Source organism: Rhinolophus ferrumequinum, chromosome 10 (genome assembly GCF_004115265.2).
Source record: "Rhinolophus ferrumequinum isolate MPI-CBG mRhiFer1 chromosome 10, mRhiFer1_v1.p, whole genome shotgun sequence".
NCBI lineage: Eukaryota > Metazoa > Chordata > Mammalia > Chiroptera > Rhinolophidae > Rhinolophus > Rhinolophus ferrumequinum.
The window spans coordinates 12,969,734-12,988,150 of record NC_046293.1 but is presented as its reverse complement, the minus strand read 5'-3'; the positions used below and the strand labels follow the sequence as shown (position 1 = coordinate 12,988,150).

The following is an 18,417-nucleotide window of genomic DNA, read 5'->3' as shown; positions in this document are numbered from 1 at the left end:
GGATTCCAGAGACATGTAGGTGACAGTCCTGGAGGATAGCAGGGGATTGAGGGCTTCAGGAGACAGGGGAGAGCTTTCGGGAGCCACAGGCTCTCGTCAGCCTCTCTCACAATTAAGTTCCCTGCAGGTTTCTCTCCATTCACACCTCTGCAGGCTGTGTCCTCGTCACTAACCCTCAACGCTCTGTTATTACCTGTGTATCATTCTTCTTCCCTGCAAGCCTGCAGACCCTGTGTCTGTTTTATGTCCCCAAAGCCGCACCCATGCCTAGCCCTTGAGAGCCCTGATGTGCGTATTTGTTGAGTGAACAGAGGGTGGAAACTCTGCATGGTGGTGACTGTACACAGTTGGACACTGAGAAAACTGAAGAGGCTCCATGGGACAGAATCTTGATGCCTCTCAGCCTGATGGTTTTACCCTACCCTTAGGCCCAGGGGTCAGGGAAAGGCATCAAACCTCAAGCCTGGAGCTCTCGAGGCCCCGCTCAGAAGCCCTGGGCACAGGCTTTCCATACGGCTGAAGATGGGGACAGGGAGGTGTGTCCCTGTGTGAGGGTAGTGGGTGAGAAGCCTCTGGGCTACATGTGTCCAGGCCACGAGTCAGGACACAGCTGACCGTGCTGGAGGCCATGCTTGGATTCCTCCCCTCAGACCTGGCCAGGAGGACCTCTGCATCACCCCTCACCTCGATGATGTAATCTCTGCCGTCCTTGCTGTGGACGGCCTTGACAGCGCAGATGTCTAGGCCACCAAACATTTCGGAGCAGCTGTCCACCCACAGCCTGTACCTGCAGGAACGGACAGACAGACAGAGAATGTAGGTGGCAGAGAGCAGGGAAGGGGGAGCAGAAGAAGAGAGAGGTGAAGAGAGAGATGGAGAGACACAGAGACACACAGAAAAAGAGGCAGCGGGAGAGACAGTGACCCACGTGCATCCATTCAGAGATGGAGCGAGATGGTAAGGAATAACGAGACAAAGAGACAAAAAGAGACAGAGACACAGAGAGAGACAGAGAGGCAGTCGGAGAGAGAGAATAGTAAAAAAATAAAAAAGGCAGAGACATAGATGGACAGTGAGCGAGAGGGACAGAGAACAGAAAGGGAGCCAGGCAGGCAGGAGAAAGAAAGAATGAGGGAGAGAGAAATAGTTGGGCGAGGTCCCCAGATCCACCCGGGAATCTTGCTGGCTCCACTGTAGTGGGGAGCTTGCCCTGCCCCCACCCAGAGCCGTCCCGGATGCCCAGCCGCCTCTGCAGTACTTTTCCCTTGGGAAAGCTGCTCAAAGGGGCTCCAGAAATCCCTCCCAGGCCGCCCTTCCAGCCCCAGCGACCAGGCTAGATGAGAGCCTGAGGGGGACAAAGCGCGCATTCTCCCCTGAGCCTGGGGTGGGCAGGCGGGGGAGCCTGGCAGGCTGCTCCCGGGCCAGGGGCCTGGCCCTGTGGACCTGCTGGCTTTGTTCTCTTTCCAGCCACTTGATGGCTGCGAGGCCAGTTTGCTTTGTAGGGGAAAGATCTCCACACTGGACTTTGCCCCTGCAACAAGGGGATGGCTGTATCAGAGAAGTTTTCCCGGGCTTGCACTTGGCTTCCCCTGTGGTGGCTGGATTTGGGAGTCACAGGGGACTTTGTGTCAATGTTCTTGCTTCTCTCCCCATTCTCCAGGGTCACATGGGGCACGCTTGCTCTGAGATCTATTTGTGTCTCTGAGCTCTAAGGCCTGGAAGGAGGAGAGATCATGGCTCAAGTGTTCTTAGAACCAACTCTCTCGTCTTATCTGCCAGTGCCCACTGAGGCCCAGAGAGGGAAAAGGGCTTGGCCAGGTCACACAGCAAGATGGTAATAGAGCCAGGATTACCCAGATCTCCTAGCTCTTAGTTCAGTTCTTTCATTCACCTGTAGTAAGGAGCATGTGAGATCATAAAAGTAAAGGGAGGATGAAAACAGACACCTATTAAGCTCCTACTATGTGCCAGTCATTCCATGGGGGGTTGATTCCTCATTCTCAATAACCCTCTTACCAGCTCTATCAGGAAGGTTGAACCCATTTTACTGATGAGGAGACTGAGGTTCAGAGAGGTTCATAAATGACTGTGCTGGTTTCCAAACCCAGGTCCTGTCTGATTCCACAGACTAAGCAAGCCATTCTTTCTTTCTCTCTGTTGGAACACATCAGCGTGGGAGACCTGCGAACTGGATTCTTGCTATTAATTTCCTCAGTTATTTTGGGTGAGCCTTTCCCTCTTGCAATCTCAGTTTCTCTATCTGAAAAGTGGGAAGGCCTAGGTCTGATTCTAGTTGTGCATCAGAATCGCCAGAAGAATTAAGCAAACAAACACGCAAATAAACAGCCAGATTTAAGGGCCCTGCCCTATGTTAGAATAATCTCTCTAAGTTTTTAAAGCTTCCCATGTGATTTTCATGTGTAGCCATTTGGGGACATCTGGGGACAACCTTTGGTCCTCGGAGCTCTAAGAGCATCCTGGGCTCTCTGATCTGGGTCCCAGTATTTGGCACCAATGGCTGACTGGTGGGACAGCTCCAGCTTAGGGAGACCCGTGCGCTGAGACAGAAATCTGGATTTAGGCCAAGAGGCAGCTGGTTTCTTATAGGTTGGTTTCTTTCTTTCTTTTTTCTTTTTTTAAATTAAAGTTTATTGGGGTGACAATTGTTAGTAAAGTTACGTAGGTTTCAGGTGTACAATTCTGTATTACATCATCTATATATCACACTGTGTGCTCACCAACCAGAGTCAGTTCTCTTTCCATCACCATATAGTATACTCTCTGTTGAAAATTGGGCATTTGAAAGAAACAACCACCTGTCCCAGTCTCTGCAGATGGACTCTGCTGGGGCAGTCCTTCCCTGATTAGGTACATGTGCTCTGAGCCTAGGGATCAGTCCAAGGTGAAAACAAGGTTTTCTCGGGTCTTTCCTGTGTATATCTTGCCCAAGGCTGCATGTGGCTTTCTCAGTTCTCTCACACACATGGCTGGTTTAAGTGTCTGAGCTTCCCAAAGAGTCTCACCTCAACTTTTCCTCAGGACTATTATACGTCTCCACCTGTGTTCTCTTTCTCCAGGTGTCTGCAGGTCTGAGGTGCCCATGCAGCTTTCATGAGCAGTGAGAATTGCTTTTCCTGCCTTTAGACAGGCCTGAGATCAGTGCTTCAGGCGGCCTCCAGACAAGTTAGAATTTTGCCAATATGGTCTGCTCTGCTCCCTCCCGTTAGAGGGAGAGAACTGGGATCTAGGCTTCTGGCTCCTTCAGAGCAAGACCACGCTCCAAAACAAGGGACCCGTGCAAGAGACATCACAGGCTTTCCTACTATTTTGAATGTGATTTTTTTTTTTCTTGATTGGGTGTTTGCTTGGTTGCTGTTGATCTTTGACTGCTTTCCAGAATTCCTATAATTTCTGGTTGCTTTTTGATGTTGGGGGAGGGGTGTGGGAACAAGGGCCTGGGATCTAGAGGTTGTTTTCAATGATGAACTTCCGGGTCACCTGCTGGGTGCACCTGATGGGGCACAGGTACCCCCACCCCAGGATCCAGGAAGGGACTTCACAGGTGGAGCAGTGTGGGAGACCTGGAGAACATGGGGTCCATGCTCCCCTCCAGCCTGGGGGGACTAGCACTGACCAAGCCACATCATTGGTTTTGCCCAGGAGAGAGGCTACCTGGCAAGAAGTTGAGCCAGGCTGAGGGAGGGGTCGGTGCCTGTTTATGGGCCCCCAGGGATTTTTCCCCTGTAGAGATGGGATTGGGGAGCTCTGTCCCAGGCCTTGGGGTACTGCCCATGACTTTGTAGAAGGGAAAGTGAATTCCAGGCCATTGCTTTGGTGGGCTCCTGCAAGGATGGCCCACGTGGCTTGGAACTGAGCAAAGCCAGGGATGGTGGCCTGCTGGGGACATTTATGAGCAGCTCATGAGGCATTGGGGAAGGCCGGTTCCCAGTCAGAAAGGACATGGAGAACAGGGCCACAACTGTCCCATGAATGCCCACCGGGAGAAGGACGTGAGTGCCCCAGACCAGATGATTTGTTGTGCCAGGTAATGATCACACCGACCTGCGGCTAGTTAGCATAGGTGGGTTCCAAGGCTGAAGGCGGCAGCTGCCACCTGGGATTGAGGGAAAGGAAAGGAAGCCAACATTTACCGTGCCCCTCCTGGCTACTGGCCAGTACTGGATTAGGTATTAAACATCACTCTCAATCAGCACGCTAACTTGGGTATAATCATACCTCCAATTTAAAGTCGAAGAAATTCAGAAAGGTTAGTTAACTTACCCCTAGGTAACACAGCGTGGGAGGGGCAAGACCATTTACTTTTGTTCATGCTGCTTCCTTAGCTTAGAACTCCTGAACGGGCAGTTTGATGAGGGTTGGGACCATGTCCATCTTGTTTTCCACCGTTTCCCCAGGGCCTAGCTCAATAACTGGTTCCCAGATGGTGTTCAACAAATAACGGACAAAGCAATAAAGGAATGCCTCCAACTCCTACTCATTCTTTACAATGTGATTCTGGCACCCCCTCCTTCAGCGAGCCTTCCCTGACCTCACCTCTCCCTCGTCTGTGTTGGGTGTCCCTTCTCTGTGCTTCCACTGCAAGCACCCCACTCTCACTTTCACTCTAACATTACCACACTCGTCTCTTTTGTTAGCTGGGGAAACTGAGAGAGGGCATCTATAATTTCAGTCTGCACATTTGTTTTCCTTCCTCCTAAAGACTTCTTAATATTCCTTAGTGGCATATTCCTCCCTAAGTCTCACGCAGTCATTGTTGCTATAGCAAGGTGGTACCACTCCATTCCCCTGGGCCAGATGTGACATAGGCCGATCCAATCACAGCATTGCCGCTTTCTGCGCCACAGTGATTGGTTCTGGGATAGTCATGTGACCTAAGCCAGGCCACTCAGGGAATAAGGCTCAAGCCCAGGATTTGGCTGAAATGACTGGGAAAGAGAAGTATTCTTTCTGCTGGACTTGACATTATCAGGATGTACTCCTGGAGTCATTATGGGTCACCATATCAGCGAGCTCGCCAGACCGAGGCCAACACAGAAGAAAGCTGAACTGAAGTGGGTATAATGATTCCAAAAGTCTTACCTGGAGCTGTGCCTCTGGAATTTTCATCGCTACAAGCCCATAAATCCTCCTTTGGGCTCAAACCAATCTCATTCGTGTTCTGATACTTGCAAGTGATAGAGAATTCTTAAAAGGAAGGATTGGATCTTTTCATCTTGGCCGCTTTCATGCTCAGCACACCATGGAATGCAACAGGCACTCAATTCATGTTCACTGGACAGATCTTTTTGACCCCATAGCCCACGCTCTGTGCAGCACCTTTGCATGCTTGCGTGCACAGGTCCCTGGGCATGCAGGAAAGAGCGTGTGTGTGCTGCTGGCCCTGAGAGCAGGTGACTGGCCCTTCTTCGGGTGGGGGGGCTCACAGCAGTGTTTAAAGGGACAAAGACCCAAGGGACCTTCAGCCAGAGCACACTGAGGTCACAGTAATGATTCAAAGGAAACCAACCTCTCCCTCCTCACACTGGGATGGAAATAAGTCTGAGAGAGGAGTGGACACTCCAACAGCCCTGGTGCTACTGTGCAGCTGTCAGAGCAGGGAGAGACTGGTAACGACTCTTTTCTTCCTGCGGCAGCCGGGCAGGAGTGGAAAGGCCTCTGGATTTGGATCAAGACAGCAGGGTTCTGTTCTCAGCTCTGTCATTGATCCGCTCTCTGACCCTGGACAAGTCATTTCCCCTCTCTGAACTTTCTTCTCCCATCTGTAAAATGGGGTTATTATAATACCTGTCCTATAGGTTGTAATGGGCAATGTAGGGGAATGTGCCTAGGAAAGTGCCCTGTCGGTGATGAGGGGAGGGGGCGTCTCTTGCAGACTCCTTATTGTGTCCCTCACCCACCTTCCACCATGGCTGCTGCCTCTCCCTAAGCCCCTCCTTTGTCTCTTACCTCTCTGTCATGGCCACCTGCTCCAGCATGGCAGAGCCTGTGTTGGCCTTCCAGTTTCCAGAGATGGAGGTTCTCCTGGATCAGAACAAATAACACAGTGAAGGCATTAGGGACGTCGGTCACTGATCTGCTTTCCTTCTTTGCTTTGGCTGTTAGGAGGCTCTGATTCAAATACGTGGCTCATATTCTGACATGTATTCTTAGGAATACATCTTGTCCTCAGCTTTATTTTTCACGTTGATTACTTTATTTCTCGGATCTTATGCGTCTTTGTCAAAGCCACCTTTGAAATCTAAAAATTAAATTAGGAAAATGTCTACACCATCAGATGAAATCCCCCAAACCGTGGTCTCTGTTTTTGAGAAGGAGAACTAGGGTAGTATAACCCCTGGTGATGCTGGTATTTTTTAAGAGTCCCCAAATGTAGGGAAAATGACCCATGGAGAGAAATGATTGCTCTTCGATGGTGACGAGAAGAAGGCCTTGGGCCTCCTTACCCTCTCAGTTCCCTTGACTTTTGTATTCCAGCAACAACTGTCCTCCCTGTGGGTGCTCTAATGCCCACCGCTTTCCTGTGTCAAGGCGCCCTCACATCTCCTCTTTGCCCGACCCAGTCTTCATCTCTTCTTTGCTTTCCTAAGTCCTACTCATCCTTCAAGTATCATCTGAAATGCGATTTCTTGGCAGCCTACTGTCCCTAACAAGAGCAGACCCCCTTACACTATACCCTATACCAATGCCTAGTGATGCTCATCTCACCTGTAACGACTGCATTCGAGTCTTGTCTTCCCTGGGGGCAGGCGACACGTTTCACTCATCTTACTGATGTCCGGTGGGACCCATTGTAGGTGGGTAAGGGGCTGTGTATTCTGGGGGAGAATCCAGATAAACCGTCTCCAATGGCAAATCCAGACTCAGCCAAGTGGCAGAGGTAAAGCTTTTTGTTTTACGGCCAAGGTGAGGCATGTGGTTGAGATTAAAGGGTGAACAGGGGAGAGGAATTGCTATAAAAACATGTCCTTCTAAAAGAGAAAATCAAATGTATCTGAGGACAGCAGATTCTGAGAATAGACGGCGGCCACTAGGAGTCATAATCACGAAGGGGTACGGCCACATGGATAAGCTTTATGTCAGTTCAGTTTCATTTAGCAGCTCAACTCAACTCCATTCAATCTGGGAAGCACTCAGTGGGCCACCATATGTCATGGGAAATGGTCTGAGTGTGCAGAGGTGACCCGCTCCTCAGGCTGCTCACTACCTAGAAGGGTAGACTAGCCTAAAACGAGAGTATAGGCAGGGTAGGGTTATCAACATCCATAAGGAGGGAAGCGCTCCTTAATGGGGAAGCAAAGAAGAAACCACAGCCACTTAATGTGGTCCCAGAAGGCAGCCATCAAGACGAGTAGGGTTTGGTATCAGGGGATCTATATGGTGCTAAGAGAAGGTCAGAAGAGACTTGAGTCAGACAGATGTGAGTTTGAATCTTGCTTCCAGTATTTTCTAGCTGTATAACCATGGACTGCAACTCTGAGTCTTTATTTTTTCGTTGGGAAAATGGGAATCATTAAAGTACCGTCCTTCTAGCGTATTGTGTAGGTTAAAGGACATATTCCCATCAATCTCTTCGTATAACAGGTGCTACTATTATTTTTCAGGAAGTGGAGACAAGAAAAGAAGGCATTCCAATGCCAGAAGCAGCAGGAACGCAGCCAGACTGCTCTCCTTCCAAGAAGATAATGATAGTGAGAGTTGATATTTAATGAGTGCTTTCTATGAGTGAGACATGGGTCTAAGGGCTTTATAAGCACTGGCTTATTTCAGCCTCACGAAACCTAATGACGTGGGCGTTACTGTTATTATCATTCCCACTTAGTGGCAGAAGCCACCAAACCATATCTGAGAAACTCCATGCCCTTAACTACGACTGTCCGAGGCACAGCCCATCTCAGGCTTGGGGAAAACAGTCAGTTGGCCCAAATGTGATGCAGCTGCTGGAATATTGGATGGAATGTAAACTGTGACAAAAGCATCTATCTATATCGCAAATGTATGACACTGACCCCCTTGCTGAAGAGGGTGGGGGTGAGGGAAAGGAGTCGACCTAGAGTAACCTTGGGAGTGAGTGGAGACTGGATGACTGAATAGGAAAGGAACTGTACTTAAGCTGGTAGTGTTTCTCATAGACGGTGAGTGAACGCTTCCACATCTGTACCCGTACACTGGGATTGACCAAATAAGTACATGGATGGGGGATGGTGGGAGCCAGGTTTTTCCCTGTTGGAGTGGGAAGTTATAAATAAACAATCTGGGAAGGCTGAAATGAATTGTGCGACTAGATGAAAATCTGAGACGTCAATATGAACTCCATTTAGCTTCAGACATAGATGGATATTGTGATAGAAATAATTACAGATATGTGCGTATACGCGGGTTAAGATACACATGTATCTTTCCTAGATCTGTTTGCTGAGAGGACCTGAAAACAATGACACCAAAGTAGCAACAAGCACAAAGGCCTGAGTGCAGGGCAGGAAATAGGGCAGAAAGGAGGCTGAATGGTCGGGGGTGGAGAGGACGTTCTACACTGAGGTCTGACACGAACCCCCTCCCTCCGATCTGGGCCAACCCAGGGTCCAGGAAATTCTATAACTAATGACAAATTGGAGCTGTCACGGAAGGAAAGCTCAGCATAAAGAATGCGGCAATGAGGTAATCCTTAAGAAGAGAAACTAGGACAAGGTGTCTCAATGTCAAGTGGAAACTCTGACAATAAGAGGAGGGAAGCGACAGCATGATGGACGGCGGCGGCCTCAGGAATGCACCGGACTGCCTGCCATACTGGGATGTCCCCTCACTCACAGGGGTGGCCATTACCATTCACGGTCATCCCGAGGGCATCTGAGAGCCGTGGCACGTGGGTGGAAGAGAGTGCGTAGCTGGCAGGACAGGACACAAGTATTCTTTGGGAACTGGCTCTATCCCTTTCCTGGGACTCTTTCCTTATAGGTCAATTGCCTGCATCTTCTCCGGTTTCCCAGGCAATGGCAGAGTGGGGTAGTTACCGCGGAGAGTGTATGGCTTGCAAAGCCCCAGATGACCATCTGGCGCTTTGCAGAATAAGTTTGCTGACCCTTGGTCGAGACAGTGCAGAAGCAGCCCTAGGTACTAATCCATATCTGATCGTGTATGGCTGTGGTGGGTACAACTTTATTTACAGAAACAGGTGGCAGCTGGGTTTGGCGTGTGGGCTGTGGTTGGCTGACTCTGACCTAGGCCCCAAGCTCCACCTCACAGAAGCACATAGAGATTTCCAGCTGTCCAGAGCCAGATGTTGTAGTCCTCCAACACGCAGCCATGTACGTAGTCAGTGCTCCATAACTTCTTGGCAAACAGGCACTGACTGGTTGGCTCTCCAGGGTCTCATCATTTCAAGTGGAACCAACCACAGCATTCCAAAGTGAGAGAGAGGCCGTGGAGCACGGAAGGCCTTTCTAAAGACCTGCCCTCCCACCTGCTCAAGAACTCGCGCTCATCCTCATAGCGGCAGCTCCAGCTGAGTCATCCTTTGCCCCAGCCACCCTGGGGTGAAGGTGTGTTGGATTTTTTGTTATTCCTTCCTTTTCCCGCAGTCACCACATCTCAATTTCCACCATTGCGTCCCACCTTGGTGGGACTCTCCCTACAGGTTTTCTGCCTTTCTCTAACCAAAGCCTGTGACCCAAGTTGGACTAATCAGCACTGTTGCCATGAAAGCATAATTTTTCTTTTTAAAGGGAATAGGACTTTATTGGGGAACAGTGTGTCTTTCCAGGATTTTTTATTGGGGAATGGTAGTGTGTTTTTCCCAGGATTCATCAACTCCATCCAAGTCAAGTTGTTGTCCTTTCCGTCTTAGTTATGGAGGGAGCAGCTTAGCTCCAGGTCCAGTTGCCATTATTAGTTGCAGGGGGCACAGCCTACCATCCCTTGCGGGAGTCGAACTGGCAACCTTGTGGTTGAGAGCCCGCGCTCCAACCACCTGAGCCATCTGGCCACCTGTGAGCTCAGCGGCAGCTCACTGACTTCATTCTAGTTGTGGAGGGCACAGCTCGCTGGTCCATGTGGGAATCGAACCAGCAGCCCTGTTGCCCAAAGCTCGCGCTCTAACCAACTGAGCCACCCGTCCGCCCCGAAAGCACAATCTTGAGTTAAGTCCTGAAAATGATTAGGGCAGACTCACTTCCCAGTCGGGGTGCCATGAAGATTGTCCAGTACTTCTGGACCCCAGATCCCTGCGGCTGCTCTGGATCCTCATATTTTTTATATTTCTAATTTAGAACTTTGGTTTATTTGTTAGTTTGAGATTCTGATCAGCCAGGAGTTTCTAATAAATGCCCTTTAAAAAGCTCCATCAAATTAGTCAGATGTGGTTTCTGCTGCTTGCAGCCAGAGAAACATGATATCATCTCCTAGCTGGTCTTATTGGTTCCAGAGAAACTCCTTTTGCAGCCCATGGCTCCAGAGCCATCTTTTATTAACACAGGTCAGGTCGTGCCACTTCTCTGCTTGCGCGCGAACAGAAGAAAATGCACAGTCTTTAGCACGGCATTAAGGCCCTCCTTGATCTGTCCCCAGGTTTCTCTTTCAGTCTTTTCTCCTATGATGTACATCCCGTATATCCTTGAAGTGCCCCCCAAACATGCCAGGTGTCTTTCTTCCTCTGGGGAGGCAGCCCTCGTTTGGATAGACAGGTTTCCACCCTGGGATAGGCTGTGGTGAAACGTCAGTGCTCAGGCGTACAGACCAGAGAAGAAGGTCAGTAAAGGAGACGGAAAGGGAGCGTAGTTATGTGCTGAAGGGGGTCTCTGCCTGGGGTGGGGGAGACAGGGCCGGGGAGGCACCTCTAATCTCTCTTCTTCCCAGGCTCTCCCCCCTCCCCTCTTCCCAGTCCCCTGCCCCCACCCAGGGACTCACATGTAAGCCTTGTAGTTGGATCCAATTTTCTGGATGCGGATGTCGTACTTGGAGTCGATGAAGGCCTCAGTGGTGGCGTAGGTTTTGGCCATAGCTACCATGCTGGTGATGTCCTGGTAATCAAGCTGGTTTTCCACTTTGATCTGTGTGGGTGGATGAGAAGGTGAGTGCCACCCGCCCAGCGTTCACCGAGCAGCTACCTGATGGCAGGACCCTGTGCTCCACATATGGTGACTTTGAGAAGGTCCCCTGCCTAGCAGGGGATACGGACATAGGAAACAAGTCATTCCGCTGCATACCTGCTGAAGAGGAAGGGAGCTGCTACTTGGGTACTGAAGGGAATCTTTGTAGAAGGGGTGAGCTCTGAACAGGGTTTGGGAGAAAGTGCGATTTTCAGGTGGACGAGGCAGCAGAGATGCTCTGTGGAGAGGAGTGAAGAAGGGCAAAGCACAGGCAGGAGGAGCCACGCGGGGTGGGTTCAGATTGGCCAATGGGACCGAGGTGGGGACAGCTGAAGGGGGTCACCAGCGACCACAGACAGCCTCAAGAGCTTGGCAAGGGGCTGGAGTTTTAGCCTGAACACTCTGGAAAGTCCCTGGGAGAAGGAGGGGAGTTTAAATGAAAATGTAGCCTAATTTGTGTTTTTGAAAAATCACTTAAGCAGTTGTATAGAGGGCTGAATGGAGGGGTGTGATATGGGCTAGAGAGAGGCCAGTTAAAAGGAGTGTGTGTGTGTGTGTATGTGTGTGTGTGTGTGTGTGGTGTATGTGGAGGATGTGTGCATGTGGGTTGTGTGTGTGTGAGGTTTGTGGGAGACGTGTGTGGTATGTGCAGTTTGTGATGTATATGGCGTGTTTGCATGTGTGATGTGTGTGTCACATGTGCTGCCTGTGTACGCAGGCAGTGTGTGTGTGTGTGTGTGTGTGTGTGTGTGTGTGTGAGTGTGCACACACCGGATGAGACTAGCTCTGCTCGGCCAAAGGCCTGGTGGAGAAATTCACACTGTTTACTGGGTTGAGGCCAGGAACACAGGGTGGTGCCCTAGGGTCAGGGAGAGGTCCCAGGGGAGATTCCAAGGCCAAGCGCACGGGACAAAGCCAAGGTTCCGTGATAGTGATCTCAGGATATAACAGAGGCTGACTCCCTCCCCTGTCACCCTCACCTGGACAGCAGAGGGGTTCTGATGCTGCGCCAGAGGTGAGCAGAGCCCAGATCCCCTGGAGAGGGCGGGTGGGTCCTGGCAGCCTGTGTGGGAGGCTCTCCTGTCCCTACAACCTGTCCTTCTAGCCTTTTCCTGCCTCCTCTAGAGGCTTGTCCTGGCAACTCCATCCCTCCACGGTGATGCCCACCCACAAGTGCCCCACTTTCAGTATTTACAAAGCATCTTCACAGCTCTCCTGCGGGACCAAAAACAGGACTGTGAGGCAGGCAGGGTGGGCATTATTACGGCCATTTAACAGAGTAACATTGCTTGCCCTGTCCAAGGCCTTCTAGCAGCTAAGCACAGAGCAGGCAATGAAATTCATGACTCCAAAAGCACGGCTGTTCTTTGAACCATTTCAGGGCTCTACAAGTGCATGGCTGCTGTGCCATCCTCGTGGATCATAAACAAGACGGGGACAGAGACTTGGCAAACCTCTCTTCTCAGCTCCCTGGGAGTCCGCCTTGCAGCGATAACTCTGAGTCCCATTTTGCAGAGAAAATAAGGGTGACCTGGCAAGAGTTCCCTATTTTCCATTCTTTTCCAAGCCCAGCAGCTTCCCCACTTCTTCCTCCCAGCATGCCTCCTCCCCCTCATGGCGGAACCTATCCTTTGTTCTAGTTCTTTCAGGGCTGACTACTCGTTGTCCCCTCCTCCCTCTAACACGTCCCCTGACTTTATCTGGGCATCTGGTCTCTCAGGTAAAGATTACTTTGTCCCAGTCTCCCTTTCAGGTAGATGTAGCCAAGTCTCCCAGTCCGGTCAATGAAAATGTGAGCAGATGTGATGTGAGCCACCTCTGAGTGGTGCCCTTAAGATAAAGGGAATCTTCCTTTCCCTTTCCCTTCCTCTACCTGGTTGGGATGTGGACCTGATGGCGGGAGCTGAAGCAGCCATATTGGACCACAGGACGGAAGCCACACATTGAGGATGGCTGAGTAGGAAGGTGGAAGGAACGTGGATTCCCAATGCCATGGAGTCCCCGATTGGCCCCTGACTATGTATGCTCAGATTCTTACACGAGACACAAGTAAACCTTAACCTTGTTTAAGCCACTGTGATTTTGTTTTCTGGTAAAGCAGCCACACTATACTTTTGCCGGGTATTTTTAGTCTCGTGTTCTCTATTGATTCTTTACCCTTTGAATCAACATAGTCATGGATCCTTCATGCTCCTCAAATCCTTTCTGCTTTCCAATGCCTCCGTTACTCACTGTTTTCTCTGTCGCTACATCCTCGTTTCCCACTCACTCCTAAATCTACTCTCTTCAGATTTCACTCCCCACCACTTCACTGGAATTGACTTGGCAAAGGTCACCTTTGACCTCCTCCTTGGTGAATCCAGTAGAGTTCTTTGACCCTCTTCCTGCTCTGGTACTCGGGGCATCTGAATTGGTGAGCTTTTTGAAACTTGGTTTCCACACCACTATTCTTTTTTCCTTTTTCTGGCAACTTCTCCACAGTCTATATCGCCTTCATTTCCTCTAACTTCCCCTGCGATAATCATAGTGTTTCATTCTCTGCCAACATTTGGGTTCTGATAGAGAAAGTTAGAGATCCCAGAAAGAAAGAATGGAAGTGAGAGCTCACAGTGACAGCTGGTCTAATTCAGTTTTCTCACTGCTGGCTCTGGAAAGGACCAGGACTTCTTCTGCATCTTGGTTTCCTACACAGCACAGTGCACAAGGCAGGTTGTCTCACACTTCCAGCTGTCCACGACATCTATTCTCTTCTCCTCGAGCCATGAAACACCCTGATCTGGGGCACATGACCACCCATGTCCCTCCCTCGCATGTGTGTGTGGCCATGGATCACGTTCTAGCCTGTGAGATGTGAGTAAAAAGTGGGGTCTGAACTACTAGGTCTGCCATTAAAGGGAAGGGTGGCGGGTCCTTTCCACTTCTTCCTTCCCTCTTCCTGCTGGCTGAAATGTGAACCTTCTTCCACCTTGTGGCTGAAGAGTATCACCCCAGGACCGCATAATCAACAGGATGGAAGAAACCTGGATCCTTGAAACCAAGGAGATTCCACAGCAGCCTTGGGCTGCTTTTGCCCAGGCCGTCAGGTGGGAGAGAAAATCCTGGCTTGGCTAAGCCACCTTAGGTCTTTGTTATAGCAGCTGAACTTTGTCCCGATTATTATAGGGGCGCTACGTAGGTATTTGTTGAATGCATCATGCATGCATTCATTTATTCAAAGAGAGTAAACAAAGAGAGAAAAGTAAGAGAGAAAGTGTAAACATCGGGGTTGAATTCCTTAATGAGTTAGTGGTCAGCCCAACCTCCCTTTGTGAACCCCTGTCTCTTATCGGCACCTGGGTGGTTTGGGGTGGTGGTGCTCGTCCTGCTCTCTCCAGGAGTGAGGATGTAACTCAGGATTCTCCCATGTGGGTTCTTCCAAAGCCCCAGGAGAGGCCCTGGCCCAATATGCTTAGAGATTTTATGTTTTTTTCGTCATAGACGGCTTCCAGATTGTATGTCGGGGCACCATAAAACCCAGCTCCATCTCTGGCTCCACCTATTTCTGTCTCTCATTAGACTGTGAGCTTCTTGAAGACAGAGAGTGTGTCTCCTTTCTAGTAGTAACACTGCCACCTGGCACATCGCAGATGCCTCAAATGTATTTGCTGGATTGCATTTAAGAAGGCGGGATAAAGATCCATTCTTTAAAAAAGGCAAAGAAAATATGTCTCAGGGAAACCTATCTCTTATATGACAAATTTTTTCTGAAAGTACTCAGAGAGGATTCCACGCTCCCCAAGTTGAGGAGAACCTTGAGAACCTCATGGAGGCAGGGATGCTGGAGGAGGGGCAGGTGTCCTGGAGCCAGGTGGGTGGGTGCTGGATGGGACCCGGGGCTGGTCCTCAGTCATAAAGGGCAGGTGGGCTGAGGGGTGGGTATTGGGGACAAGCAGCCATGTGGTTGCTGGCCTAGGGAGGGAATCTTGGCACTCCGCTTTATTTACGAGCTGGAACCCCCTCCAAGAGTTCACAGAGACAAGCTGAAAACAGCAAGCCCTAAATGAGCTGTGAGTCAAGGCTGCCCATTTGGTGCTCTGGGGACCTGTGAGGGGGTCGCTGTGAACTCCCTGACTTGGACGACTCTCCACATCCCTGCCTCCCTCTTCCCTCCTCTCCCTTCCCTGGCTCTCCTCTCCTCCTTCCCCCCTTCTCTGCCTTCCTTGCCTTCTGTCCCTCTCATCCCTCCTCCAGCCATCCTTCTGCTGTCCCACACTCCACTACCGTCTCCCATCCTTTTCCTCTTACTTTGAATGGCATCCATCTCCTCTTTGCCTCTTTCCTTCTTCATTTTTCCTTGGCCACATCTTCCTTTCCTCTTCTTTCTCCAGTCTCTCTCTTTCATCTCCTCTCTCCTCTCCATACGCTTTCCTTGACTCCTTCTCAGCATTGCCCTTCTCTTCCTTCTGCTTTCTACTTCTTCTTCCTCCCTCCTCTACCCCAGTCTCTCCTACCTCCTTCCTGTCACTCAACCCCGTGTTCAGTTTCTCCTGTTTCTCCTCTCCTGCTTTTTGGACGACTCTACCTCCAGTGTGTGTGCGCATGCACGCACGTGAGCACGTGTGCTCCATCCTGAGGGTAAGCACGGAGGGAGAATAGAAGCAGCGAGGGAGAGACACTGGAGAGAGGAGTCAGGATACAATTCCGAATCTCAATGGGATTCACCTCAGAGGTCTCCTATTCCACATTCCAGCCTGGGATGCGAAAGTCACCTCAGCAGAGGGGCCGCTATTTGACTGAACCTCTTCAATGACGGGAAGCTCACTACTGGACAAGGCGACTCATTCCGCTTTAGGAATGTCCTATTGTATATTACACTAAGAGAGAATGAATAGTCCCAATTATTGACCCCGTGGGGGTAAGTCCCGGCCCTTTGCCCTGTGTCTGTTCTTCATCCACTTGAAGAGAACGCCCAGGTGTGCCTATCACTCTCTCCTTTAACCCAACCTACTCTGAGCTGGTTCCACCTCGAGATGCTCTCATTTGACAGAATCTGAAACTATGCGGTGCTCGGAATCATACACCGTACTCCAGGGGCAGTTTCACCAGCTGAGATTGGATGAGACTATCATCTCGCTCTGTTTGGGATACATCTGGCGTAATCCTGCCTCAGGGCCTTTGCACTTGCCGTCTCCTGCTGATATGGTTCACAGCCTCACTTCATTCTGGTCTCCCTGCTCCAGCACCACCTTCTCAGAGCTGTCTTCTCTGACCACCATATGTGATGGTACTCTTTCCAGCCAGCACTCCTCATCCACCTTACCTTGCTTAATTTTTCTCCATAGCTCTTCCGCCACCCTTGATACCACAATTTACTTATTTGTTATCTTTCTTCCCTGCCATTCCACTAGAATGTAAGTTCTGCAAGTGCACTGCTGTATTTCAAGTACCTATAACAGCACTCAGGGAATAATAGGCGCTCGATACAATTTTTTTTTTTTAAAGCTTTAAAGTTTTGCTTTTTTTTTTAATTTATTGGAGTGACAATTGTTAGTAAAAATTACATAGATTTCAGGTGTACAATTCTGTTTTACATCATCTATAAATCCCATTGTGTGTTCACCACCCGGAGTCAGGTGCTCGATACATTTGTTTAGTGATTGAATAAATATATTTAAGTATTACTGATATGGATTGAGTGCCCATTACATCCAAATAATTACTGAGTGTTTTTTCCAGCTATGATACTGGAGGCTGGGGATACAATAGGGAACAAGAGATTTACGATTCTTATCCCAGTGGAGCTTTGAGCCTATTAATTATCTTGCTCCCATTAACGCAGCATAACACAATCTTAGCCTTTCTAGGATCCATATGGGGCTTGTTGTAAGCTGATGTGTCTAGGTCAGCTTTAAACACAAGATCCTGATAATCCACATCTCTCCCAGCTTGGACTTCAGTGATTTTAATCCCAGAACAGGTTTTAATACAGGGGTAAATGCAAAGCTCTCATGTTTTCATGTATCCTTTCATCTTCCAATATTGATTCTGTCACATAATTTGTTAGCTATCCCTTTCAGCTCTATGCCATTCATGATTTTGGTGCACCCTTCTTGTAGCTAATGCCAGCGGTTTGACCTTATTTAAGTTACTTCTCTTAGTGTTAGTTTCCACATCTGTTAAATGTGATAATAACAACTGCTTCACAACATGACTGTGATTTTTAAATGAAATCATAAGTCAAATTATATTATATATATAAAATTATATATATAAATTATATATATAAGTCAATTATAGGTCAAAGGACCTCCCTAGCAGAGTCTGACACCTAGTACAGGCTCAATGACAGTTGGTTCTCTTTAGTTGGATAATCACTGAGATGCTTTGTGGACACTGAACTATCAACGAACACGTTTTAAATGCAGTTATTGACAAAATTATGCACCCAGCTGAAAATCTATCTCTTGTATAATTACCCTAATCAATGAGGAAAAGTCCTTCTTTTTGAGGGGAATCCCAGCTAATAAATGCAGAAGGAGTAAGAGAATTAGAACGTCATCTTTCTGCAACAATCAGTCTAACGCAAGAACGGATCTAGACAATAATGGTCAATGCCAAGGCCCCCAGGAGTGGCTGGTGGGGAACTTCTAACGTGTGGACCAAGCAAACAACGTCTGAACACACAGATCTTAAACCTCAGAAGAGAGATGGTCAGGCGTGATCAGCATTACAGATACACAAGAGAAACGCCCACTATCAAAGATAAAGTATTTTTGCCAAAACCCCGAACCTGGATTAGATCAAGTCTCCACATTCAACTAACAGTGTGTAAGACATGCAGGCGGTAGAGAAACACCATGAAGCTCCAATTAGCCCAATTCAGAACGTAGGAAATTCTACCGGAAAATGACATTTGTTTTTCCTCCAACAAACACATGACAAGAAAAACAAAACAAAACAAACACAAGCCAGAGGGAAGGGAATTGTTACAGATCAAAAGAGACATCGTATCAACTATGAAACATGAAGGCCTTGTCTGGCGACAAGGAGAACAATTAACAGGAGGCTATTGAACACAGACTATGTATTAAATGACATGAAAGAATTATTACTAACTTTTTAGGTGTAATAATGGCATTTGGTTATGTTTTAGAAATATTTACTGAAATAGTCACAGAGGAAATGATGTGTTATTTGGGACCTGCTGTAAAATAATCCAGTGATCAATAGGCAAAGAAAGTAGATGAGCGATTGCCAGGAGTTGAGGGAAGGGAGGGAATACAGTGACTGCCAGTGGATGTGGGGTGATGATAATGTCTTGGAATTACAGAGTGGT

At 48.9% G+C, this 18,417-nt stretch overlaps 1 protein-coding gene across 3 annotated transcripts in view; it reads right to left on the bottom strand.

Moving 5' to 3' along the window:
• The window catches only part of SYN3 (synapsin III), a 424,224-nt gene that overhangs the window by 15,164 nt on the left and 390,643 nt on the right, over positions 1 to 18,417 (bottom strand). For all 3 annotated transcript variants that reach the window (XM_033116583.1, XM_033116584.1, XM_033116585.1), the window contains exons 8-10: positions 10,921 to 11,063; positions 5,968 to 6,042; positions 685 to 787 (exon numbers count right to left, since the gene is read on the bottom strand). In XM_033116583.1, the coding sequence (XP_032972474.1) occupies positions 685 to 787; positions 5,968 to 6,042; positions 10,921 to 11,063 (321 nt within the window). The remainder of the gene's footprint in view (positions 1 to 684; positions 788 to 5,967; positions 6,043 to 10,920; positions 11,064 to 18,417) is intronic.